This window comes from Canis lupus, chromosome 28, assembly GCF_011100685.1.
Source record: "Canis lupus familiaris isolate Mischka breed German Shepherd chromosome 28, alternate assembly UU_Cfam_GSD_1.0, whole genome shotgun sequence".
Classification (NCBI taxonomy): Eukaryota; Metazoa; Chordata; class Mammalia; order Carnivora; family Canidae; genus Canis; species Canis lupus.
The window spans coordinates 25034130-25060736 of NC_049249.1; the positions used below are offsets into that span (position 1 = coordinate 25034130).

General features: G+C 34.4%; 1 protein-coding gene and 1 long non-coding RNA gene across 8 annotated transcripts in view; one reads left to right on the forward strand and one right to left on the reverse strand.

Moving 5' to 3' along the window:
- Positions 1-26607, forward strand: part of NHLRC2 (NHL repeat containing 2) — a 64743-nt gene that overhangs the window by 12670 nt on the left and 25466 nt on the right. For all 6 annotated transcript variants that reach the window (XM_038578851.1, XM_038578848.1, XM_038578849.1 and 3 more), the window contains 3 exons: positions 7640-8095; positions 10280-10401; positions 14879-15008. In XM_038578851.1, the coding sequence (XP_038434779.1) occupies positions 7640-8095; positions 10280-10401; positions 14879-15008 (708 nt within the window). The remainder of the gene's footprint in view (positions 1-7639; positions 8096-10279; positions 10402-14878; positions 15009-26607) is intronic.
- LOC106557950 overlaps positions 11740-26607 on the reverse strand; it is a 159490-nt gene continuing 144622 nt past the window's right edge. Inside the window, exon 9 of one of the 2 annotated variants that reach the window (XR_005380632.1) lies at positions 11740-12820. This is a non-coding gene — a long non-coding RNA (uncharacterized LOC106557950). Of the gene's footprint in view, positions 12821-16578; positions 17490-26607 lie in introns of those variants that run through there. The other variant, XR_005380631.1, reaches the window with a different exon arrangement.

Below are 26607 nucleotides of genomic sequence, written 5' to 3' on the forward strand. Positions count from 1 at the left end.
CTTCTAACCAGGGGTGACTAAGGAAACTGCCAGATGGATGGATGAAGATATCATATATGTGTATTCATGATGAGGAATAATAAAGGATTTATTATAGGCACTTGACCTTGTATAGTTGTAGGAGCTGTATATCTAGTCTACATGTGACTGTTACTTGTGCGTCTGCTGCCTCAACTAGAAGTCAGCAGATCTGGCAATTGAAAAGGAAAGATGGATATGAAATAAGGGAGAGCAAGAGCAGACTGCCACCTGCAAGCATGACCTGGAACCCAGGTAAACTTCAACCTAAATAGTGAGGTGACCAACAGAATTAAGTCGGTGTCCTTTGCTGTGGAGCTAAACATTCATCTGATGCAGGAGTTGGAGAAGCTGAGGGAGGAGATCTGGCAGGAGCTGTGGTACAACTATGGGGTATAGATAGCTCCTATCCCACAACCAGCCACCAAGGTGAGACAGCAGATAAGCTACAAAGTGTGTGAAATGCAGTAGCATGTGGTGCACTGCACCAGTCCTCCAAGCAAAAGAGAATATGGCACCTGCTCTTAAACCTCCGAGTTTGCTCATAAAATCTCTCTTACGGGAGAGGATAAGAACTAAGCCGGGAATAGAATACTGGAAAACGGTTCCATTTTAGCTAAATTGGCAAAATATAAATCTGTCACTGGTGGGTAGAAGAATAATATAAAATCATATAGAGGTAGAAAGAATACAGCTAAAAAGAGGGAAAAAAGAGGGAGAGAATGGGAAACAAAACTATTGATTATTGTATATGTAACAGGTGGGAATTAAAGGATGCCATTTAAAAATGATTGACCAGGGGTGTTTGGATGTCTCAGATGGTTGAGTGACCGACTCTTGGTTTTGCCTCAGTTCAGAATCTCAGGATTGTGAGATCAAGCCCGGTGTCCGGCTCCATGCTCAACATGGAGTTTGCTTGAGATTCTCTCTCTCCCTCTCCCAATGCTACTCCCCTGGCATGTTCTCTCTCGTTCAAATAAATAAGATCTAAAAAAAAGATTGACCAGGTAATAAAAGGTTATGAAAAGTAGAGTTTGATACTTTTAAAAGTGATAAAAAACTTTAAGGCAAAGGTAACCACTAGAATAAAAATACAAACCCTCCTAAAGTCCAAAGAAATTTTTTTAATTAAGTTTTTTATTTTAATTCCAGTATAATTAAGATATAGTAAGTTAGTTTCAGGTATGCAATATAGTGATTCAACAATTCCATACATAGTGTTCATCGTGACAAGTGTACTCTTAAGCCCCATTACCTATTTCACCCATCCTCCCATTCTGCTCCCCTCTGGTAACCATCAGTTTGTTCTCTATAGTTAAGAGTCTGTATTTTAGTTTGTCTCTTTCTCTCTTTTTTCCTTTGCTCATTTGTTTCTTAATTCCACATGTGAGTGAGATTGTATATTTGTCGTTAACTTACTTCACTTGTCATTATACTCTCTAGCTTCATCCATGTTGTTGCAAATGGCAAAATTTCATGCATTTTTATGACTGAATAATATTTTATATGTATATATCTATCACATCATTTTACTCCCAAAGAAATTTTTTCACAAAAAAGGACACACCATATAGAGAAACATAAACAAATATATATACATAAATTACAATAGAGGATAATATGAAAGAATTGAGATCAGACATACCAATTGTGTCAATAAATGTGAATAAGTTTAACCTCTTCTGGAAAGAAAATATCCATCAATTCCTATTTATTTTCTATTTATATCTTTGTTATTCTTAATCAGGAATAGATGTTGGATTTTGTTTTTCTTTTTTGCACCTCATTAATTCTTGGCTTTATTTTCATTTCTTTCCCTGTGCTTGCTTTTGGTTTGTTTTGTTGTTTTCCTCGATTTTTTTTTTAAATTTTCATTATGATAAGTGTACTCTTTAATCCTGTCACCTATTTCACCCACCTCCCCTCTGATAAACATCAGTTCTCAATAGTTATGAATCTATTTCTTCATTTGTTTCTCTCCTTTTTATCCCTTTGCTCATTTGTCTCAAATTCCACATATGACTGAGATTATATGTTATTTTTCTTTCTCTTATTTCACTTAGCATTTTACTCTCTTAAATATTGCAACTGGCAAGATTTCATTCTTTTTTATGGCTGAATAATATTCCATTGTATGTATATACTACATATTTATCCATTCATTTATGGAAATTTGGGCTGCTTCCATAGTTTGGCTATTGTAAATAATGCTGCAATAAATACAGGGATGCATATATCCCTTTGAATTAGTGTTTGTGTGTTTTGGGGGTAAATACTGGGTAGTGTGATTACTGGCTTGTAGGGTAGTTGTATTTTTAATTTTTTAGGGAACCTCCGTACTGTTTTCCACAGTGGCTGCACCAGTTTGCATTGCCACCAACAGTGCAAGAGGGTTCCTTTTTCTCCACATACTCACCAACATTTGTTTCTAGTGGTATTGATTTTAACTATTCTGGCAGGTATGAGGTGATACCTCTTTGTAGTTTTGATTTGCATTTCGCCGATGATAAATGATGTTGCGCATCTTTTCATGTATCTGTTGGCTATCTAGATGTCTTCTTTGGAAAAATGTTCATGTCTTCTGCCCATTTTTAAATTGGGTTATTTGTTTTGCGGGTGTTGAGTTGTATTTGTTCTTTCTATATTTTTTATCCTGTTTATTGGATGTATCATTTGCAGATATCTTCTCCCATTCAATAAGTTGACTTTCAATTTTGTTGATTATTTCCTTTGCTGTGCAGAAACTTTATTTTGATGTCAAACCAGTAATTTTCGTTTTTATTTCTCTTGCCTCAGGAGATATACCTAGAAAAACATTGCTGTGGCTGATGTTAGAGAAATTAACAATTGCCTATGTTCTTGTCAAGGATTTTTAGGGTTTCAGGTTTCACATTTAGGTCTTTAATCCATTTTGAGTTTATTTTTGTGTATGGTGAAAGAAACTGGTCCACTTTCATTATTTTGCATGTAGCTGTCCAGTTTTCCCAGCACCATTTGTTGAAGACACTGTTTTTTCCCCATTGTATAGTCATTCCTCCTTTGTCAAAGATTAATTGAGCATGTAATTATGGGTTTATTTCTGGGTTTCCTTTTCCATTGATCTTTGTGTCTGTTTTTTTGCCAGTACCATACTGTTTTTATTGCTGCCACTTTGTAGTATAACTTGAAGTTTGGAACTGTGTTACCTCTGGTTTTGTTTTTCAAGATTGCTTGGCTGTCATTTTGTGTGGTTTTGTGTGTGTGTATATTTTCCTAGATTTTTATAGCAGGGTGGTTAATTATTTTAATTTTTTATATAAATGTTTAAGACTTTGTTAAGACTATGAATTTCTTCTGTCCGTGCATTAAGTATACCCCTGTAAATTATGATATATAGTATTTTCATTATCATTTTTTTTAGAAATTCTGTAATTTTGACTTCTGTCTCACCTTTCTATCAAGTTGATAGAAAATATTTAAATCTCTAAGTGAAAAGCTATGAGATAATGGAAAATATATATATTGGTCTCTGGCCTGAGTTCCTGGTACAGAGGTCCTAAAACTCTTGTGACTTCCTAAGTGATGAAAACACTAGGTTATCTTTTGTTTTAATATTTGTTGGGGTTTTTTGTGTGTTTTGTTTTGGTTTTTTACCCCAGTTCTTGACAGAGTTCTTGAATCTCTTCGAATTTCCTGGGAGATTAACAGTGTGTTTCATTCTGAAGGGACCTTTGGTGGGCTTTCTGGATGGGAGCTGGTCACCAGAAGGAAAGAATAATACATGATAGAAGCTTGGGATTTTCAGCCCACACCCCGTTTTCCGGAGAGGGGGAAAGGGGCTGGAAATGGACTTAATGATCTATAATACTTATGTGATGAAGCCTCCATAAAAATCCCAGAGGTACGGAGTTCAAGAGCCTCCAAGTTGGCAAACATGTGAATGTGCTGGGAGAGTGGAGGCCTTGGTGAGAGCATGGAAGCTCCACCTCCACTCTCAGAACTTGTCCTGTCAGTTGTCCTCTGTCATTTGGATGTTCATCTGCATCCTTTATCATATCTTTTTATAATAAACTGTTAAACATAACTGTTTCCTTGAGTTTTGTGAGCTGTTCTAGCAAATAATTGAATCCAAGTGAAGAGTCAAAGTAATCTCTCAATTGACAAGTCCAACAGAAGTTGAGGATTACCTGGGGACCTATTACTTGTGGTTGGCATCTAAAGTGGCAGAGTTGTCTTGTGCGATTGAGGCCTTAACCAATGGCGTCTGTACTAACTCTGGTTAGTATCAGAATGGAAACAAAGGACACCCACTCTGTTTCACAGATAATTGCCAAATTTGGGGGGGAAACCCCATACTTAGGATGTCAAAGTGTTGTGAGTGTGGTCATATTGTGAGAATAAAGGAGAAACACAGAAATAGTGTGTTTTTTCTAAACAGAAGACTTTTTGGGGTGCCTCCATGGCTCAATTAGTTTGAGTGACTCTTGATTGCAGCTCAGGTCTTGATCTCAGAGTCATGAGTTTGGGCCTTTTGTTTTTTGTTATTAATATCCAGTTCAACTGTATTGTGGTTAGAGTGTGTTCTTTGTTTCCTTTGTGTGGTTGGTGTTTTTAAATACTCTGTGTATACTTCAGAGGAGAGCAAAATGTATTATCATGGTACAGTTTGATATGTATCAATAAGATCTACCTCACTGTTTATGTTAATTTGGCTTTCTATATATTATTTTTTGTCTACTTGACCTGGTTCACACTGAGAGTAGTGTGTTTCTGCTTTATTGAGTTGCTTTTATTACTTGGTACATGGATATTCATTACTGTTTTATCCTTGTTATGAATGCTTTTTGCATTAAAATGGTTCTTTGTCATTTAATGCTTTTAGGCTTGAAATCTACTTGTCTAGTATTAGGATCAAGACCTTTGTTTTGCTTTTGCTTGCCTGGTGCACATTGGCCTATCCCTTTATTTTTAGCTTTTCTGGTTAACTTTGTTTTAGTTGTATTTCTGATATGCAGAATGTATCCAGATCTTTTTTCTTTTAATGGATGAGTTAAGACCATTCATATTTCCTTATCATTATTATGCATAATCATTATATGTATTAGCTTTTATTTGTTGTGTTTCTTAACACAACAAATTTTATTTTACTAATTGCTTTAGTTAGAAAAAGTTGTATTTTTTTTATTGGTTATCTTTGAACTTACAACTTGTAAAAATGATAGTAAACATTTCTTGAGCTTTCACACTATACTAGGTACTATGCTAAATACCTTATAACAGATTATCTCTTTTAATCCTCAAAACTGACCTATGAGGCAGTTACTATTATTTTCCCAATTTTACAAATAAGAAAACTGATGCCCAGAGAGGTTAAGTAACTTGCCCAAAGTAACTCAGCCAGTAGTAAAGCCAGAATTTGATTACAAGGAATAGGACTCCAGAGCTAATGATTTTTGGGGGGGAAAACTTTATTGTTGTATAATTGACACACAGTAAACTGCACATTTTTTAAGTGTATAATCCTTCCCACTCCTCCCCCCCTTCTTCCCAGTGCCTAAGCAAACAGTGATCATTGTGTTGTTTTTGTATGTATCTTCTTTCAAAATGTTTGTGGGTTTTTTTTTTTTTAATCTCTCATTTATGATGTGTCTTAACATGCTTTTTTTTTAATCCTATTTGGAGTAAATTTCTTCAATTCTTGAACCTCTTAAATTTTGTAAATTTGTATCTTCAGTCAAATTTTGGAAGTTTGGGCATTAATCAAATATTTTTTCTGCCCTCATCTATGATTCCAAATCTACATACATTAGATCTTTTGAAACTGTTCCACAGGTCCCTGAGGTTTTGTTCATTTGTTTTTCAGTCTTTTTTCTTTGTGTTCCTTAGATTGGATAATTTCCATTGAGTTTATCCAGTGAATTTATTTTAAATAGGTATTTTTGAATTCAAATATTTTCATTTAGTTCTTTTTTATAATTTCTGTTTGTATTTCCTATCTTTTGATTCATTTCAAGTGTGTTTTTCTTTACCTCATGGAACATAGTTATAGTTCCTTTAAAGTCTTTTTCTTCTAATTCATACTTCTTTATTTTGGTGCTGGTATCTGTCACTTGTTTTCATTGGCCTTCAGCTTTGCTGGTTGAATGTCTAAGTTCTAAGTTCTGTCTCCTCTTTTATCAGCTCTGCTCTCCTTTCATCAGCTCAGCAATTCAATTCTCCATATTTTAAGCTTTGGCTGTGTTTTTGCAGGCCTGCCTCACAAGTGGTGTATAGTTTAGGAGTTAAGCCAAGATAGTGTTCATACTCAGAAACGGGGAGCCCCCTTCTCAGCTCTCTTCCCTTTGGGGTTCCCACCACATCCTTCAGTCTTGCTGGCTCCTTGGGCCAGAAAGAGGTTTCCATTGTTTTCACCACCCTCATTGCTTCCTGACTGGGGCCTACCTCGGTGTAAAGCCATGAAGTGGAAAAAAACATTGGAAACTCCCCTTCAGGGTTTGCTTCTTCACGTTTTGACCCCTTGTTAGCAATGTACCTGCTTTTGTGTATTTTCTGGGTCATTAGGCAGGGGTATGTGTACATGTGTGATGTTTTGTTGGGAGTTAATAGTTGCAAATGGAAGAATGAGCTATCAGGAAATTAAACCCCCCAATTTGCATGGTTTTATTTTTTCTTTATGCTGATGTGCATGGTTTTTGATGAGTGTGTTGGGGAATTATAATTTACATAGCCATTATTACCTGTGTTACCTTGGTAGTCAATATTGAGTTTTTTCTCTGAATCCAAACACTTTTTACTTTTTTTCCTATATCTTTTTGACATACTATGTTGATTAGGTAAAAGAAGTATCTTGTTCTTTGTTTTTAGCAGTTCTGCTATCTACAATTCAGGCTTGTTTTAAGAACTATATAATAGGAGTTTTAATAAATCAAAGACCTTATATTATAGAAACATCTTGTTTATATTTGTTCCATTAATCTGTAATGTAGGTAGGCCAGAAAAATCTAAGAGGATAATATAATGATAAATATTAGCAAAAAATAGTCATAGTCACTATGAATTTCAATGGCACTTATAATAGGTAGGGGATAATAAAAATATTTCAAAGGCACTTATAATAGGTAGGGGATAATAACAATATTTCAGTATCTTCATAAGAAATTAATGTGTTTTTTAAAAATTAAGACACAAAGAGGTTCAGTCCTGAAATAACCACATGATTTTGATCACATATATTTTTACATAGTTACCAAGACTGTCACGAGATTTAGATGTTAATTTTTTATGCATGTGTTTATTTTTTTTTTAAGATTTATCTATTTATTTATTAGAGACACAGAGAGAGTCAGAGACACAGGCAGAGGGAGAAGCAGGCCCCATGCAGGGAGCCCGACGTGGGACTTGATCCCGGGTCTTCAGGATCACACCCTGGGCTGAAGGCGACGCTAAACCGCTGAGCCACCGGGGCTGCCCTATGCATGTGTTTAAATGCAGTTGAAGACACTATTTTAGGTCTGCCTTTTAAAAAAAAAAGGCAAAACAAAACTCTTGTAGTGTTTATTAATGACTCATAACCTAATGTATGGATGATGACATTCAAACTTTAATACTTCCTAATGTTTAACTTATAATTTTTCCCATTTAGATGGTCTTCTGATTGTTGGTGTTCACTCAGCTAAATTTCCAAATGAAAAAGTCCTGGATAACATTAAGAGCGCTGTTCTTCGATACAACATCACTCACCCTGTGGTTAATGATGCAGATGCCAGTCTTTGGCAAGAACTAGAAGTTTCCTGCTGGCCAACTCTGGTCATACTTGGACCCCGTGGAAATATGTTGTTTTCTTTGATCGGAGAGGGACACAAAGATAAATTATTTTTATATACTTCCATAGCTTTAAAGTATTATAAAGACAGGGGACAGATCAGAGATAATAAAATTGAAATAAAACTCTATAAAGATTCATTGCCACCTTCACCATTGCTGTTTCCTGGCAAAGTAACAGTGGACCATGTTTCTAATAGATTGGTAATAGCAGACACTGGACATCATAGAATTTTGGTCGTCTGGAAGAATGGACAAATTCAATACATCATTGGAGGTAAAGTTTGCATCTAATTGTGATACGTAATATATTTTATAGTAAAAAAAATAGCTTGAGGAAGTGTATTAAAATTGAAATTTATCACCCTGGTTTTAGATCTAAAACAGGCTTTTATTGATATCTACATAGTTAATAAAATCTGTTAAGTACATTCTTATTAATCCTGCTTACTCAGGCTGAATTGACATCTAGTAACATAATAGCAAAGAGAAAAGTAATTCATCTCTTTGCAGTCCTGCTTTAATAACATATGCAGCATTAGTACTAAAGTAGGCGTATCTGCATTCCTAATGCAAATAAACTAGTCTTTTTTTTTTTTTTTTTTTTTAAGATTTTATCCATCTGTTCATGAGAGACACAAAGAGAGAGGGAGAGAGGCAGAGACATAGGCAGAAGGAGTAGGCTCCCTGCAAGGAGCCAGATGTGAGACTGCATCCTGGATTCTGGGATCACGTCCTGAGCTGAAAGCAGATGTTCAACCACTGAGCTACCCAGGTGTCCCCAAATAAACTACCCTTATTCCTAAAGCCTAGTGTTATTCTTAGTGTTCCTAGAGATTGTTCCCCTAGCTCTTGGATTTTTCACATTTCTTCTTTTTCATTTTTATTAGAATATGTGTTTTGTGTTTCTTTCATTTCAGCAACTTGATGTTTGGGTTTACGATGGGCAATTATGAGAATTGTTGCTCAAAATTTATCTATTATAATAGATTGAGTTAAATGGTTAAAAGGGTTTTAACTATAATTTTCAAAATAATGTAAATGAATATTTTCCTTTGTTAAACAGAGAAACCATCAGCAAGCTATCTTTTCCAAGCATATTTTTAGGAATGATGTTCTCTTGTGATAAATTAAAAGTTATTCTACAGTAGTTTTTAAAAAGAATTTCTGTGATCAGATACAATTAGGAAATATTAGTTAGATGTGGTTTAAGAGACTTTTATTGGTGGTGATGTCACTGTACTCCTCAATCTTTTACTCTGCTTATGTACCTCATGAATATTTAAGAGAAGTTATAACATACAATATTTTCCAATCTGAAGTGACTAGGATACTCTCCTTTTTTTTCCCACAGGGAGCTCCCATTAACAACAATAATAGTATTATTAATAATGGTAATAATAGCAAACACGTATATGCCCGGCATTATTCTAAGCACTTTACCCATATTAATTTAACAATTTAACCCTCACAGAGCTATGAGTTAGGATATATTCCATTTTACAGAAGAGAAACTGAGATATAAAGAACAAGTTTAGATCATCAGCTAGGAAGAAGGTAGAGTTTAAACTAAGTCACTTGGATTCTTGAGTTCATGTTCCTAGCCACTACATTATATTACTTCTCTTACTAACATCTAGGACAGTGGAGTTCTGCAAAGTGTAGTTTGGGAGTGCTGACTTAGAGGCTTTGAATGGCTTATTCTCTGGTCACAGAAGTAACAGTTACATGTTTATGTTGTGTACTCTCCACCCTTGAAACTCTGCCTGTATTAGAGAAGCTGAGAAGTAGGCCATTAAACCAGTATCATTCTTTGTTTCTCCATGTGTTTATAGGATACTGTAGAACTTTGTGACAAAGTGAAATAGTAAATATGATGGTTTCTTAACCTGAGGTACATAGGCTAGTTAAATGCTTGAATGGCCTTCAGGATCTAGGAATCCCGTGAAATTGTTTGTGACATCTTATGGGCACATATATTTTTCTGAGGAAAGAATTCATAATTTTCAATGTATTATCAAGGGAGTATATCTTCCAAAATTAAGTCATTCATCTAGATGTGAAAAGATTAAAATTATTTTTAATGCTTTCTAGTCTAGGTTATAGATAATTAAGATAATTTTAAAAATATTCTCTTCTGATGGATACTACTAAAGTAACCATTATCCACTAAGCCCTGTCATTAGCAAAACTTATTCTTGAGAAAAACATATCTTGGGAAAGTTTTTATGTGGAAGTATCATACTACTTATATTAAAATCCCAGTTTTAAATACAAATTTTATTTATTTTGGCAGGATTTACATATGTTGTAAAATGATTCAATAGGTTCAACTGACATCCATCTTTCCCTATAGATACAATTAAAAGGGGGGGGGAAGAAAAATATATTTTAGGGGGGTTTACTTTGAGATAAATTTTTAAGTGGAAAAAAATTGTCTTGTGACTATCTTGTCTTTTAGGACCCAACCCTGGAAGAAAAGATGGAATATTTTCAGAGTCAACTTTTAATTCACCACAGGGTGTAGCTATAAGGAATAATATCATATACGTAGCAGATACTGAAAACCACCTTATAAGAAAGGTAATTTTCGATTTTAAGTAAACTTTTACTACTTCTAATTGGAAAAAAATTATATTTACTTGCTACATTAAATATTTGAAATGAGAGGGTGATGCTTAAATCCTTCAAATCCTCTTTGTTACACTTTTTTCGGAGTTAACTGCTTTAGTTTTATTCTTAGGTGTCTTAATTTCCTGTATATCAGTCTGTAGTTGTCACAGAAGACAAACCTACCAATCAAGTCCTTTTTTTATCCTTTGTTTCAAAGTGCCTAATCACCCCAAAGCTCCTTATTTTGAGGTATTTTCTAACCACTGTTTACAGAGTGAAGCTTTGTCCTTTTTTTGGTTAAAATTTCCTCAAACAAACAAACAAACAAACAAAAAAAGCATACCACTCCCACCTCCCTTCAGCTCTTATGCTTTGCCTGGAAATACGTATCAGTCAGTCTTAAAATTTGTTTTACCTCATTCCAAAAGTTACTTATTAAAAATGAACTAATATGGGAAGCCCGGGTGGCTTAGCGGTTTAGTGCTGCCTTCAGCCCAGGATGTGATCCTGGAGACCTGGGATTGAGTCCCACGTCAGGCTCCCTGCATGGAGCCTGCTTCTCCCTCTGCCTGTGTCTCTTCCTCTCTCAGTGTCTGTGTCTCTCAGGTATAAATAAATAAAATCTTAAAAAAATAAAAATAAAAAAGAACTAATACATAAAGGTAAAAAAGGTTCATATCATCTGTTCTAGCTCCCCAGAGGTAACCAATCATTGTTAAAACTTTTATCATTTTAGTAATTTTTTTTAAAAAGTCAGCTGAATTTGATTATCCTGAATTAAATATTTTAAAATTCATGTTCACAAATTAAATGGCTCTATATTTTCTTATACTGTTCTCACCTGATTTTGGAATCAAGGTCACACCAACTTCATTAAACGAGCTAATTAGTTTTTGCTCTTTTTTCTGTTTTTTGGAATAATTTGTCTAATATAGAAATTAATGGTTTTTGAATATTCATTAAGACTCTGCTGTAACATCATCTGGACCTGTGGCTTTTTGCAAAGAGGAATTATCTTAACAGTTTTTGATATATTTTTTAAATCAAGATGGATTTCAAGGGCCCATCCCTAGCTGCCTGTTGTATTTTGCAGATTGGGTTCAGTTAAAATACAAATAAGGTTACATTGATGAATATTCTTTACAATTTCAGGAGATTATAGAAGAGCCACTAAAAATAATGCAAGAGGATACTGCTTAAATCAATGTAACTCACCATAGTAACAGAATAAAAGATAATAACTGATTGCTTTGCTAGATTAGATATTAAATGCTTTTTAATGTTTTTCTATTTATGATAAAATTAATAAACTTAAAACAAGTATCCTCAATATGATAAAGAACATCTACAAGAAGCTTATAACTATGATTAATGCAAAATAGTGAATGCTTTTCCTCCAAGACTGGGGACAAGGGAAGGATCACCATTCTCACCACACCTGTTAAAAGTTACCCCCAGTGTAAGTACTAGCCATTGTGATGAGGCAGGAAAGAGAAAAGGCATACGCTGAAAAAGAAGAACTATCTATTTGCCAATTACATGTCACGTACATAGAAAATTCTAAGAAATCTATAAAAAAACTACTTGAACAAATAAATGAATTTAGGAAGGTTGCAGAATACAATGTCAATATAAAAAGATGAACAGTATTTTTATATACTAGTAATAGTAAATTAGGTTGGAATTTTTAAATTTTATTTACAATAATAAAAAATACATAGAATAAATTTAACAAAATACATGCAAGAACTGTATACTTTAAACTCTAACATTACTAAGAAAAAAAATAATCCAGTAATTGGATTGGAAGACTCAATATCCATTCTCTCCAAATTGATCTGAGGATTCAATGCAGTCTCAATCAAAATTCCATCAGGCTCTTTTGTTTGTTTGTTTTAAAGATATTGACAAGCAGGTTCCAATATTTTTACTTGGAGGTTGCAAAACAAAGGTTTACTGTATCTAAAACAATCTTCGAAAAACAAAGTTAAAAGACACACTATCTAATTTCAAGACTTACTCTAATACTACACTAGTCAAGACTGTGTGGTACTTTTGCAAGGATAGATGTATAGTTCAGTAAAAAAGAATAGAATGTCTAGAGGGTACCTCATAACCTACACAGTTACTTGATTTTTCAAAAAGCATCGAAATAATCAAGGGAGAAAGGAAAGTCATTTCTGCATATTGTACTTGAACAACCAGATACTCATATGTAAGGAAAAAAAGAAACATGACCCCTACTTCACACATCAAATACAAACATCAATTCAGTATTCATCAGAGACCTAAATATAAATGTTAAAACCATAAAGTTTTTTAGAAGAAAACAGAATTTTTGTGACTCGCAGATTGGAAACGTTTCTTAAAGACCGAACACAGAAAAATCCTAAAAGAAAAAAATGATAAATTTGAATATATCAAAATTTAAATCTTCTTAAAATTTACTGTTAAGAAAATGAAGACAAGCTACAGGCTGTCAGAAATTAGTCACAACAATTTACAAAACATATCTGAAGGGATTAGAATCCATGAAATATAAAGTTTCCTACAAATAAGTGGCAAAGATTTAAAGACATTTTTTCAAAAGATGTAAGAATGGCCACAAACTCATAAAGTAATCAATATCACAGGTTAAAAAAGGAATGCAAAGTAAAACCACAATGAAAGGGGCACCTGGATAGCTCAGTCTGTTAAGTATCTGCCTTCGGCTCAGGTCATGATCCTAGGGTCCTGGAATGGAGCCCCGTATCAGGCTCCCTGCTCAGTGGGGAGTTTGCTTCTCCCTCTGCTGCCCCCTCTGCTTGTGTTCACCTTCTCTTCCTCTCTCTCTCTCACACACAAATCTTAAAAAAAGAAACCACACTGAAATACATCCACTATAATGGTTAAAATTAAAAAGACCAAAAATAAAAGACAACACCGTAGGTTGACAAGACAAGGATGTAGAGCAGTTGGAACTTGCATACATTGTTGGTGGAAATTCAGAAATGATAGATCACTGGGGGAATAAAACCTTTTGGCAGTTTTGTTTTGTTTTAATCAAACTAATCCTATACCTGCCCTATATAGTCCTGGGTATGTACACAAAAGAAGTGAAAAAATACATTCACCAAAAGGCTTATATACAAGAATATTGAAAGCAACTCTGTTTGAAGGCCCCAAACTGGAAATAGTCCAAGTATCCATCCGTAGAAAAATAAGTAAATGAACTGTGGCATACTCCTATGATGGAATACTGAACAAACTACTTATATATGAATAAATCTCAGAAACCTGTTTGGTAAAAGGCTCACACGCAAGAGTCCGTACTTTTTGGTTCAGTTTATCTGAAGTCTTAGAAGAGATCCATGATGGAAAAACAGTACTCTGCCTCTGGGGGTAGGAGTGATTGGAAGGAGGCTTAAGGGGACTTAACAGAATGTAGATCTCATTCGATATCTTTATGTAAGTTGAGGCTACACAGAGGAATGCATTTATGAGAATTCATTGAACGATACATTTAAGGTATGTGCATTTCATTGCAAATTTTGCCTCAAGAAAAAAAGGAACTGAAAAATATGGAACTCTTGTTAATTTTAAGTATGCAGAGATATTTAGGGTCAGTGTACTCTTGTTTACAGTTTACGTTGAAATGCATCAAAAAGTGTAAATGAATTGAGGGACAGATAGCTCAGTCAGATACATGATAAAGCAGGTAAGTGAAATGTTTATATGAAGTGGTGGGTGTATGGATGTTTGACGCAAAATTCTTTCAACTTTTATGTTTGTTTGATAATTTTCATGGAAAAATGTTGGGGGAAAGGTCTCAGGAGTTGAAAACCAAAGCATCTTGTTTCAGTAGACTTCATTATCTTAGTTTATAAAGTAGAGGCAGTATAATGTAGTAGAGTTAGAACTGCCTGGGTTTAAATCCTAGATCTCAACATACCAGCTATGGGATATTGGGAAAGCTGCTTTATGATCTTTGCCTCAATTTCCTCAATATTAATCATAGGATTATTATGAGGAAGGAAGGATGGATGGATGATTCTTGGATCAATGCCTAGCACATATTAAGCTCTGTATTTGTCAAGTACTAGACAAGCATAATTGAAATACATACATTTAGTTTTAAGAAACATGCATCTTTTTAGATTTTGCTTTGAAATTTCAAATTTCACTTTCTTTTAACATATTTTATAGTTAGGATGACATCAACACCAATCCTGGTAGAGGCCATGATGAGGGAGGGGGAATGAATGGAAGGGGAAATGAAAAGGACTGAGTTTTGTGCATTTGAATAACAAGCTCACCCTATACTCGATTAGCCTTTTTCTTTTAACTTTTTTTTTTTAAAGAGTATTTGTGTTGCAGAAACTTTCTGTATGTTCTGTTGGAAATCTTCAGGTACCAAAAGGAAAAAAAAAAGTAACATGCATTTCATAAAACATGTTGATTTTTATAGATTGATCTAGAAGCTGAGATGGTGAGCACTGTAGCCGGCATTGGAATTCAAGGTACAGATAAAGAAGGTGGAGCTCCAGGAGAAGAACAACCCATTAGTTCCCCTTGGGATGTAGTTTTTGGAATGTCAGGTATGTAAACTTTTAGTAGTAAATATAAGTTACTTTTCCTTTAATAAATGTAAGATTTTTTAAATATTTGGGGGACATCCATTTGGATTAATTCTAGTTGCTAGTTATTTTATACTTTTGTTACCTATGGTGGGATTTGTTAATTGTGTAACAATAAAGCCAGCAGTAATATATGTAAGTTACAGTATATATTATATGTAACATTTTATACACACAATAGACTATATATTACTCTGAGGTTAAAGAATTTTGTCGTAGCTACAGTTTCCAATTAATATAGTTCTGAATATTCTTAAATTGGAAAGACTGTAGTTTCAGAACTTCAGATGATTATTCATGAACTATGCTATTTAACAATGTCCTTTTTATTTACTCTAATTTGAAAAGAAATCAAGACATGATAGCTGCTTTTTTTAGATTATTAAAATTTGTACTGAAATAGAATAGCTACTTTTGGGTAATTAAAAAAACTTTAGTGAATTATGTAGGTATTTACAATGAGATATTTACATTATTTTTATAATCTTATCTATATTAATTGACTAAAAAATAATGTAGGAGCATTAGTACTCTTTTTTTTTTAATTTTTATTTATTTATGATAGTCTCAGAGAGAGAGAGAGAGAGAGAGGCAGAGACACAGGCAGAAGGAGAAGCAGGCTCCATGCACCGGGAGCCTGATGTGGGATTCGATCCTGGGTCTCCAGGATCGCACCCTGGGCCAAAGGCAGGCGCCAAACCACTGCGCCACCCAGGGATCCCGCATTAGTACTCTTTATTTTTCATTGGCCCCCAGTGATTCTGAGATAGTTATCTACACATCTAAAACCAGAGTAATGAAAAAAGAAAGTTAGTAGAATACATTGAAAATGGAATTTGGGACTAGATGGTTTGTATGGTTTGAATTATATTTATATGGTGAATAAGCACGGGCTTGGTTTAATGGCTTTACATTTGAGATAATTTCCTATTGTGATGTTAATTTGGTTATAATTCTAAGACCTTCATTTTTTCCATTGTGATTATCTTTATAAGACTTTTAATATTCAAATAATTGAATGAACTCTGGTATTGCTGCACTTAATAAGAACTTAGGTATTTTGCATAAGTTACTTTTGAGACTTTTATTTTTGGAATTCTGTGTCCTAATAATCATGAGTTGTTTTAGTGGCTCACAGGGAGGAGGGGTTGGGAAGGGAGAGGGAGTAGTGAGTCCCAGGTGCAATCAGTAAGGGAATATATGCAGAGAATTGTAAAACATAGTAGCCAGCTACAGTTCAGTCTTCTTTTTGTTACCATACACCCACAATTCTAAATAATTTCAGGGCTAAAAATATTCATCCCCACCAGGACTTATCTATCAGTCCTACCTCCTTGGCAAGAGTACACTGAACTATTGATACACTGAACTATTTGAACATAAATCTTATAGACAGAAAAATAGGGAAACATCTCTCTCAGTAAAATAGTCAAAGTGGATGAGAATTGTTACTTTGATATGCTGTTACCCTCCCTCATGGGAAAAAAATGGTCTCTCCTTAGTATGTAAACCCCCCCCCCCCCCCCCGGGATTTAAAGCTAATAGTGCATATAGCAATTCAGCTATAGATATTTACATTTTTGCAAATTACAATTTCTGTTTGCTGTATCTGTTAATAATTGCCACAGTAACACTTCATAATAAATCATCCCAAAACACTCATACAAACCTAAACCTTTATTTCTCAGATAGGATTGGGGTTCAGCTGATCAAGGCTAAGCCTGGGCCTGGTTCCAAGATGTTGTTTGGGTCTAGATCTGCCCCATTTGTTTCTCAACTTCTTTGAACCAGTAGCTGTCTGAGGCATATTCTTTTGGCAAAAGGCAGGAATACAAGAGAGTAAGCCCAGTTACACACATTTTAAGCCTTTGCTCACCTGGGATCTGCTTACCTATATTGTATTAGGCGTGTCACATGACTAAGCTCGAAGTCATGGGACAGGGCTATGCACTTTGCCTACAATGAGGCCATGATAGGGGTGTGGATGTATAATAGAACAGAGAAGTGAAGAAGTAAGACTAGTAATTCAGTCTATCACATAAATCAGTTTATATTGCTTAAAAATAGGATGTACTTTACTGGATACTTTATTTAGTCGGATTTACTTAAATATTTTTTTTCTAGGCTAAAAGTTTTTCATACTTTGTAGCATGAAATCTCTGGTTGTTTATTTCCTATTGAGAACGTACCCAAATTGTTTTCTAAGGAAATCTTGGCTCTATAGACAAAGTACTCTCTCAGCTTCCAACTAGAGTAATATGCTGAGACTCATGTCTTTATTAAGCTCAGTTCTCAGTAAAGGAAGTGAGACTTACCTTAGCTCAACAGATCATTAAGAACATATGGCTCCACATTTCACTTACAGCTCAGAATAGCTTCGCTCCAGGTACTTGGCAAAAGGAGTAATCTTGAGTGCACTTAAGCTTAACAACTTTCAAAATGCTAAGAGAAAATGGTTTTCAAGCATTATATCTTGAAGGACTTATAATCACAATGACTATTCTAGTCCAACAGTTTTTAACTTTGAGTTATACCCCAGGCATTCCTGGTTAGGCTTTTTCAGGTACTTAAACTTCCCAGAGATTCTATATTAGATTTGGGGCAATTGATCAGATTCTCATCAGAATTTCAAAGTTGTACATTACCCAAAAACATTTTAGAGCCACTACCTTAAATTACTCTAAAATCTAATCCTAGATTAGATTTGCCAAGTATGGGGAAATTGCATCACAGAATATTTGTTCTTACAATTGTGTTTACTAAACAGTATTTTGGCATCAAGTCATTCATTAAAAAATGTATCAAAACATAAATACATTTATTTATATCTATGTGTGCATATGTGTTTCATATTATGTATTTCATCAAAACACAATCCTATAGGACTTGTTACCATTTTTATGATAGGAACTTGCTGGTAGTTTAATCATTACCTTATAAATAAATTTCTTTACTAAAGATTTTTTTTTTCTGATCTCTGTGTTATAGATAATACTTTTTTCCAAAGTATCAAGTTTGTTTTAAGCTCCTTGATAATTTGAATATCATAACTGATTATATTTGCTTTGTTTTATTACCAGAAACCTTAGAGACAGATTATCTTTAGCAAAGTATAATGAAAGCATGCATTCATTTTTTGGTATTAGTACAGCTGCATCTCTTTTCTACCCTGTTTACCTGTTGCTTCAATTTCTTTATTTTAAATTTATTAGTGTTTGTTTCTTTGTAAGCTACCTGAATCCTTTGTGGAAATAAAAGTATAAGTAAATGGAGTAGAATCCATTACTGGTGTGATTAACTGTGATAATTGATCCACATAGGAAAAAAACTTTAAAATCTGGGAATCATAAAAGTAAAAATGCTTTCTTCTAAGAACTATAAATGTACATTTTTTAGCCAATCTTTTGATGTACGACCAAAACCTTTTCTTCATGTAGCCTCTGATGGGTCTTATACCACTCAAAATATATTGCTTTGGTTTCCTTGAAGTGTCATGAGAATTGTCTTTCCACACTTAGTTCAACAATTTGACTTAGATACTTGATTTTATTAGGTTTTTTCCAAAGTGTACAACTTTGTTTTCATAAAAACAACTTTGCATTCATATTGAATTGGTTCTGTACATATAAATTATGTAATCGTACAACTGGTTTAAATAGATGTGGAATTAAACGCAACTTGAGGGACACCTGGGTGGCTCAGCGGTTGAGTGTCTGCCTTTGGCTCAGGGCATGATCCCACAGTCCCGGGATCGAGTCCCACACTGGGCTCCCTGCATGGAGCCTCTTCTCCCTTTCCCTCTGCCTCTGCCTCTGTCTCTCTCATGAATAAATAAATAAAATCTTTATAAAAATAAAAAAGCAACTTGAAGGGGACTGGCTGATAAAAATGGTTCTTGTAAACACAAGTTTTTTAGTACATTAAGAAGATATTTCTGAAGTTCTACCATAGTTAGGAATTTGAGAGAGGACAGAATTTATCAGGAGGAAAACATGGGAAATAGATTCGATGTTGTAATATCTTCATACATTAGGCTGTCCTGCAGTGCAAATAACAGACCACAGCTACGGCTAGCATTTGCAGACAAGTCTTAGGCAGCTGAGTAAGAAACCAAGTTACAGAAGAGACCTACAATATGATTTCTTTTACAGAAAGTTGAATAGGAAGCAAGACTATACAACAAACCTTTGAACAAGGGGGGAGTTAGGGGTGCTGACTCTTCTGTGGGGAAAAAAAAATCTGTGTGTAATTTTGACTACCCCAAAACTTAACTACTAATAGCCTGCTGTTGCCTGGAAGCCTTACTGACAACATAAAGTTGATTGATGTGTATATTGTGTATTATATATATTATATATTCTTACAATAAAGTAAGCTAGAGAAAAAAATGTTAAAAAATAAGAGAAAATACAGTATAGTATACAAGACCCATCAGAGGCTACATGAAGAAAAGGTTTTGGTCCTACATCAAAAGATTGGCTAAAAAATGTACATTTATAGTTCTTAGAAGAAAGCGTTTTTACTTCTATGATTCCCAGATTTTAAAGTTTTTTTCCTATGTGGATCAATTATCACAGTTAATCATACCAGTAATGGATTCTACTCCATTTACTTATACTTTTATTTCCACAAAGGATTCAGGTAGCTTACAAAGAAACAAACACTAATAAATTTAAAATAAAGAAATTGAAGCAACAGGTAAACAGGGTAGAAAAGAGATGCAGCTGTACTAATACCAAAAAATGAATGCATGCTTTCGTTATACTTTGCTAAAGATAATCTGTCTCTAAGGTTTCTGGTAATAAAACAAAGCAAATATAATCAGTTATGATATTCAAATTATCAAGGAGCTTAAAACAAACTTGATATTTTGGAAAATATTAATTATCTGTAAAGAAATTTATTTATAAAGTAATGATTGAACTACCAGCAAGTTTCTATCATAAAAATGGTAATAAGTCCTATAGGATTGTGTTTTGATGAAATACATAATATGAAACACATATGCACACATAGATATAAATAAATGTATTTGTTTTGATACATTTTTTAATCAAGTCATTCATTAATTTTAACGAATGACTTGATGCCAAGATCCTGTACAGCACAGTACTATACTGTTTTGATAGAAAAAAATCTTTATATAAGTGGACCTAGTAGTCAAACCTGTTCTCAAGGGTCAGCTATCCATTGAAAGATCCATTGAGACATGGTAAAATTGAAAAAGCAAAGAAAAAAATGAAAAACACAAATTTTTAGATTAGTGGTTCCTTGTGGGAAAAGGAGGTGATATGATCATGGGAGAGAACCATAAGATTTTCAGACAGTACTCTTCGTCTTCAGCTTAGTGGTGTGCACATTGAGTTTTAGTTATTAAACTTTGTATATAACATGTATCCTTTTTTATGTTAAATTAAAAATTGAACTTTAAAAGAAAGCCATAGATTAAGTAAAAAGAATGAAAAATAATGAGGACAAATACATAATTGAATATCTATCTTATCAAGAGACCCAGTTAATAAACAACATACTTCAAGAGATAACGTGAAAGGTACTTGAATATCTCTGTTTTAAATATGTATGTAACATGTATATGTATGTATGTATTTTAAATAGTGACTGAATAGCCCAATCATGCCATTCATATTTTTATCAGTAATAAAAGCATAAAAATAATTAACATAAAATGATTTGTACAGAAGATTGTTTCATCAGTTAATTTTTTTATTATCACTGTGAATATAGTCAGAGCTTCATAATGCACTAAAAATAATTACTGACTACAATAAATTGATATTTTTTTCAGAATGCTTGCCATGTTTCTAAGAGATTTTTTATCAGAAAGGTCAAAACCCTTGCCTGTCTCTAAGTGCTTTAGACTTTACCTGATTTAGAATAATTTATGGAAAGGACAATGTGCCTGAATCCCATTAACCATCCTTGCCCCTTTAATCAGCATTTGATAATTTAGCTGTTCATACCCAACCTTAAATGACTGAAATCCAATTGTTTGGTGTGCTAGCTTAAAAATCTCATGTTGGTACTTATGTGCTTAGATAGTATGCTTCTCTGACTTCCATTAATATGTTATAATATACCTCTAAGATAATCAAGTGATAGATTTTTCTTTTTAGGAATAAATTTTTTACAATATGACTTCTTATTTTGTTAAAAACAATTGTAGTTTTATATTTAAAGTTCGAGAGAAGAGTCTTTTACTATCACATTGACTTTGTATTTATAAGATTTTTTAATATAAATATAAAATATATATGATATAACTTATAGAAAGTGACATTCACCCTTATTAAAAATAAGTTCTACGTATTTTGACAAACATATACAGTTTTATAACCATTAGTACAATCAAGATATATTTCTCTCAGCCCAAAAAGTTCTCATGACCCTTTGTTCAGTCTCCTTCCTACCATCTCTACTGCCCACTCCTCCTGCTGGCAACAATCCTCTATTTCTTGTTGCTCAGTATAGTCTTTATGTCTGGCTTCTTCCATTTAGCATAATGTTCTTTTGACATTCATCCCTGTTGCTTATATCAGCAATTTGTTCTCTTAATTTTAAGTAGTATTCCATTGTATGGATGCATCACTATTTGCATATTAATTTACTAGTTGAGAGTTGTTTTGGATATCTCTAGTTTTTGGCAATTATGACTAAAACCTCTGTAAACATTTGTGTACAGGTTTTTATGTGGATATATGTATTTATTTCTCTTGGGTAGATGCTTAGGAATTGAAATTGCTGGGTCATATGGTAAGTGTATGTGTTAGTTTTATTTTTTTTTTAAAGATTTTATTTATTTATTCATGATGGTCACACAGAGAGAGAGAGAGGCAGAGACATAGGCAGAGGGAGAAGCAGGCTCCATGCACCGGGAGCCCGACGTGGGATTCGATCCCGGGTCTCCAGGATCGCGCCCTGGGCCAAAGGCAGGTGCCAAACCGCTGCGCCACCCAGGGATCCCTATGTGTTAGTTTTATAAGAAACTGCCAAATTGTTTTCAAAATAGTTTTCTTAGAGTCCCATGTGTCCTTCTGGAATAATATTCTTTTAGCTTAGAGAACTTCTGTAACATTTCTTGAGGCATGTATCTGCTGACACTAATTTCTCTTGGCCTTCTTTAAGTGGGGGATTGGAGGTGGGATGTCTGAAAAAGTATTTAGCCTTCATTTTTGAAAGACATTTTTTACTCCATATGCAAGTCTGGATTGACTTTATACACACACACATACACACTTTGAAGATGTCATTCCATTATCTTATAACTTACATAGTTTTAAACGAGGTATAATTTAATTATTTTCATAGTTTCTTAATATATATAAAGTGCATTTTTTCTTTGGCTGTCATCAAGATTTTCTCTTTGGTTTTCAGCAGTTTGACCAATATGTCTAGGAGTTATGCGGTTAGAATTCTTTAGTCTATAGTTTTGTGTCCTTCATTATCTGTGGAAAAATTGTCACCTATCATCTCTTCAAATATGTTTTCTGTTCCTATCTTGTTCTTTCTAGGATTTCAGTTACTTATATGTCAGATTCTGATACATTCTATCCAGAAACTTTTACATACCATATTGTTTTATTTCACCCTTTTTTTGTGTGTTTCAGTTCAGATAATTCATATTGATTTATCTTTAGGGTCATTGTTTCCTCAGCTGTGTTTAGTCAACTGATGAGCCTATTGAAGGAAATTTTTATCAAAGATTCTTTTCTGTATAGCATTTCCATTTTAGTATTTCCTATAGATTCCATCTATCTGCTTAAATTCTTCATCTATTTTGGTATGTTGGCTACCTCTTTTTCTAGATTCTTTTTTTTTTTTTTAAGATTTTATTTATTTATTTATGAGAGACAGAGAGAGAGGCAGAGACATGGGCAGAGGGAGAAGCAGGCTCCATGCAGGGAGCCTGACGTGGGACTCGATCCTGGGTCTCCAGGATCACACCCTGGGCGTGCTAAACCGCTGAGCCACCCAGGCTGCCCACTTTTTCTAGATTCTTTAACATAGAAAGTATAGTTCTTTCAAAGTCCATGTGATACAATTCTAAATTTCAGGTTGTTGCTGAGTCTGTTTCTGTTGATTGCTTTATCTCTTGAAAATGGGATTTTGGTTTGGGTGGTTTTGTTTTGTTCTGCTTTGTTTTTATGTGTGTCTTCTCATTTTTTTATTATATTCCAGTAATTTTGAATAGAACTCCAGAGGCTGATAGGATCAGTAGTGTTTATGCCATAAGGGAGGTTGAGACAATTTAGTCAGAACCTAGGCTAGGTCTGGGTTTTATTATTGCTGTGGTTACTGTCAGTTTATCATAGCTTTCAAATTCTTCTTGCAGTGGTTGCAGTTGCCTTAGCATGGGGGGCCTGTAGCTGGAGCGTTTTTCTCAGTGTCAGTACACCATCAACTTTCAGCTATACTGCACATCTGAGCCACGGAAGGCTTGTGTCTCTGCACTCTTGCAGTGCTCCGAAGATAGATTGCTGCTGTTTATTCTGTACCAGGTTGCACTGGGCCTAGGAAGGTATTCTATTCCAGTTAGCCTCAGTCTTGGAGAGACCCTGGGTCCCTGCCTCAATGAAAGGAGTTAGGGAGCTAGCTTTTTGTTTGTCCCCATTCCTTCTCTCTCTGGCAGCTAAACACTGAGTGGTTTTGAGGAGTTTTCTGCTTCTCCCCAGCAGTGGGAAACCTGTATTGGTATCAATCAGTATGGGGTCTTTGGCCTAAAATAGTTCTCTGCCCCTCCCCCAGAGGTAGAGAGGGTTTTTCCTTCTATCCTTCTCCTGTGCCCTGCAATTGGTCTTTTCCTGTGCCCAGGGGATGTTAGGTTTTACTGCTATCTTCTAATGGCCTGAGATTTTGCTTCCTAAGAGATTTAGAGACTAGTCTAGAAAATCTATTTATACAAATGGACAATTTCATAGATGCTATTTAGAGGGTTCTAATCACTGGGATCTATTTTTGATCATAGCTGCTTAAAATAACAGTGAATTTTTAAAGGCTAGATGGCAGGTAATTTTATTTCCATATTTCATTTGCTGATTTTATTCCTATCTTCTAAAATTATTTCACTAATCCTTACAATTATGAGAGATATTGCCTTTTAAAATACTTGCAAAACCTTTTCAAACTTTTGCCAGTCTTTTTTTTTTTTTTAAGTGACTTGAAAATCCGTAATACTAAATGCACTCTTAATTTAAAATTGAAATGTTCATGACTGTCACATTCTTGTTAGAAGGAACAAAACTAAAACCCATACTTGGTGATATAATTGTGTGCTTTAGATTTCAAAATTCAGGGTGAACAGTATAAATTATTAATATGATTCTTGTTGGTTTAGTAGACATTATAAATGCCAGGCTACCTTTTTCCCTTTTCCCTTTTTCTTTTTTTTTTTTTTCTTTCTTTTTTTTTTTTTAACTCTCATTTTATCTGCAAGAACAAACTCTTCAGCCCTCAGTGAAATGATCAGGCCAAGTAAAAACTTCCTGAGAGGCAGCGTAGCATTGACTGGAGCCAGACCTTTTGGGATCTAATTAGTTTTACATTTTAGTAATTGTGTGACTTTGGACGAATTACCTAGTCTCTTTATGCCTCAATTTCCTCATTTAAAGATATTAATAGTATCTAGCTCAAAAGCTTATTGCAAAAATTAGAATAGTGCCTGGCACATAGAAAAAGGACCATAGAAGTATTTGCTATAATATAGAGTTTCATCCTGTGAGTCACAAAGAGCTGCTGATAAGCTGAAACAACCCAAAAATGGAAAGGCAAGGGATTGGAAAAAATACTGGTAAGAGATTATTCAGACATAGGCTATTCCACAGGCTACAGGGAGGGAAGGACAGGAGTGAACCTAGGCACACATCCTGGAATAGAGAGCCATTGTTAGATTTGATCAGATCCTTGCTTCTGAGCCTCAAGCATGAGCTAAATCCATCAGGCGGAGGAGGAGGAAGGCAACAGGCCAAGCAGGGACTTGACCAAAAGAACCCAGGCTCACTTCTGTAGTTTCTTCATTCTGATCAGAACACTAATAATCTGGAGTCAGACTCACTAATAGATTAACTAGTCCAGGTTTAGCCATGTGAGTTCCAGCAAATTATTTAACCCTTTTCTATGGAGATGATAAGAGTAAGACTTGCTAAAGTTGTTAAAGGAAATAATCTCTGTAAGGTGCTTGGTCATTAGCTCAGTGCCTTAAACATAAGAAGTGTTCTAGATGGTCATCATTCTTGCCCCCTCCCCTCCCACTGTCATCATTGTCATCGTGTCACGGGGAATCCCAAGACCCTGAAATCCTGATTTGACACAGCCTTTGCTTCTATACCTTTTCTCATTCCTCAGGCTTCTAAAGGAAATAAGTACACAGAGAGCAAAACCAAACAAACTGTTCACTTTGCTACTATGAAGTTTGGCCTTCATATAGTAGATCCTGGTTGAATTAGGTTGGTCTGTCTGGAGAACTGATGGGGTCTCTCACTCAGCTATACACCAACACAGCTCTCCTTTGGCAAGGTAGAGGCTTTAAAAGCATGTCATCTTCTAATAATTACAGTTTTACTTCTATTCCTTTTGGGGTATTTTTTGCTTCTTCTTGTACAAATTAGGACTTTTATATGATGCTAAATAAAAGTGTTGATAGCAGATATCTTTGTCTCATTTCTGTTCTCAGGGAAAATGTCTTAGTCACTTTGGGCTGCCATAACAAAATACCACAGATGGGGTGGCTTAAAAACAAATTTATTTTCTCACAGTTCTGGAAGCTAGAAGTCCAAGGTCAAGGTGCCAGCATGACCTTTCTTCTGGCTTATGGATCACCTTTGTACTTTGTCCTCACATGGCAGGAGCAAAATAAATAATTTTCAAAAGCTTTTGATCTATACAAGGTGATTAAGCAGAGACTGAGTCCCCAGAACAAATGGATGCCCTTGTCACTTGTAATATAATTTTTGTTGATAAAAATACTTAACTGTGAAAAATTAAATTGAAATACTTTCCCTTAGATTTCATAGGACAGCAATTAAGAACACAGAAAAAGAGGCATCTTGTGATACAGATTTTTTCTGTCGGACTGCTTGGTGTCAGATTCCAGTTCATTTACTAGTGCTGGGGTCCTGGCAAGTTACCTAACCTCTCTAAGGCCTCAGTTTCTTCATCTGTAAAAAAAAGGCCTAGTCATAGTACCTGTGGGTATTTGAGAAAAATGTGAGTGATAATTTCTATAAAGTGCTTGGCACATAGCAACCGTAATTTATTGAGAACTGTCAATATTATTTTTGTTGTCGTTAAATTGAAAGATACTTGAAGGTAATACACTTGAAGGAAGAAAAGTTCCATTTGGACACACACTACTTGAAGTTAAAGAAAATACAAATAAGATGGCCTTACCAAGATACTTCTTTTAGCATAAGGTATATCTGATGAAATATTTTAGTTAAAAATTCTCAATTATATATAAAAGTCGCTTCACAATACAGTTTAAAATAGATATATTTTTTAAAGTATGCTTCACACCCAACTTGGGGCTCAAACTCACGACTGAGAT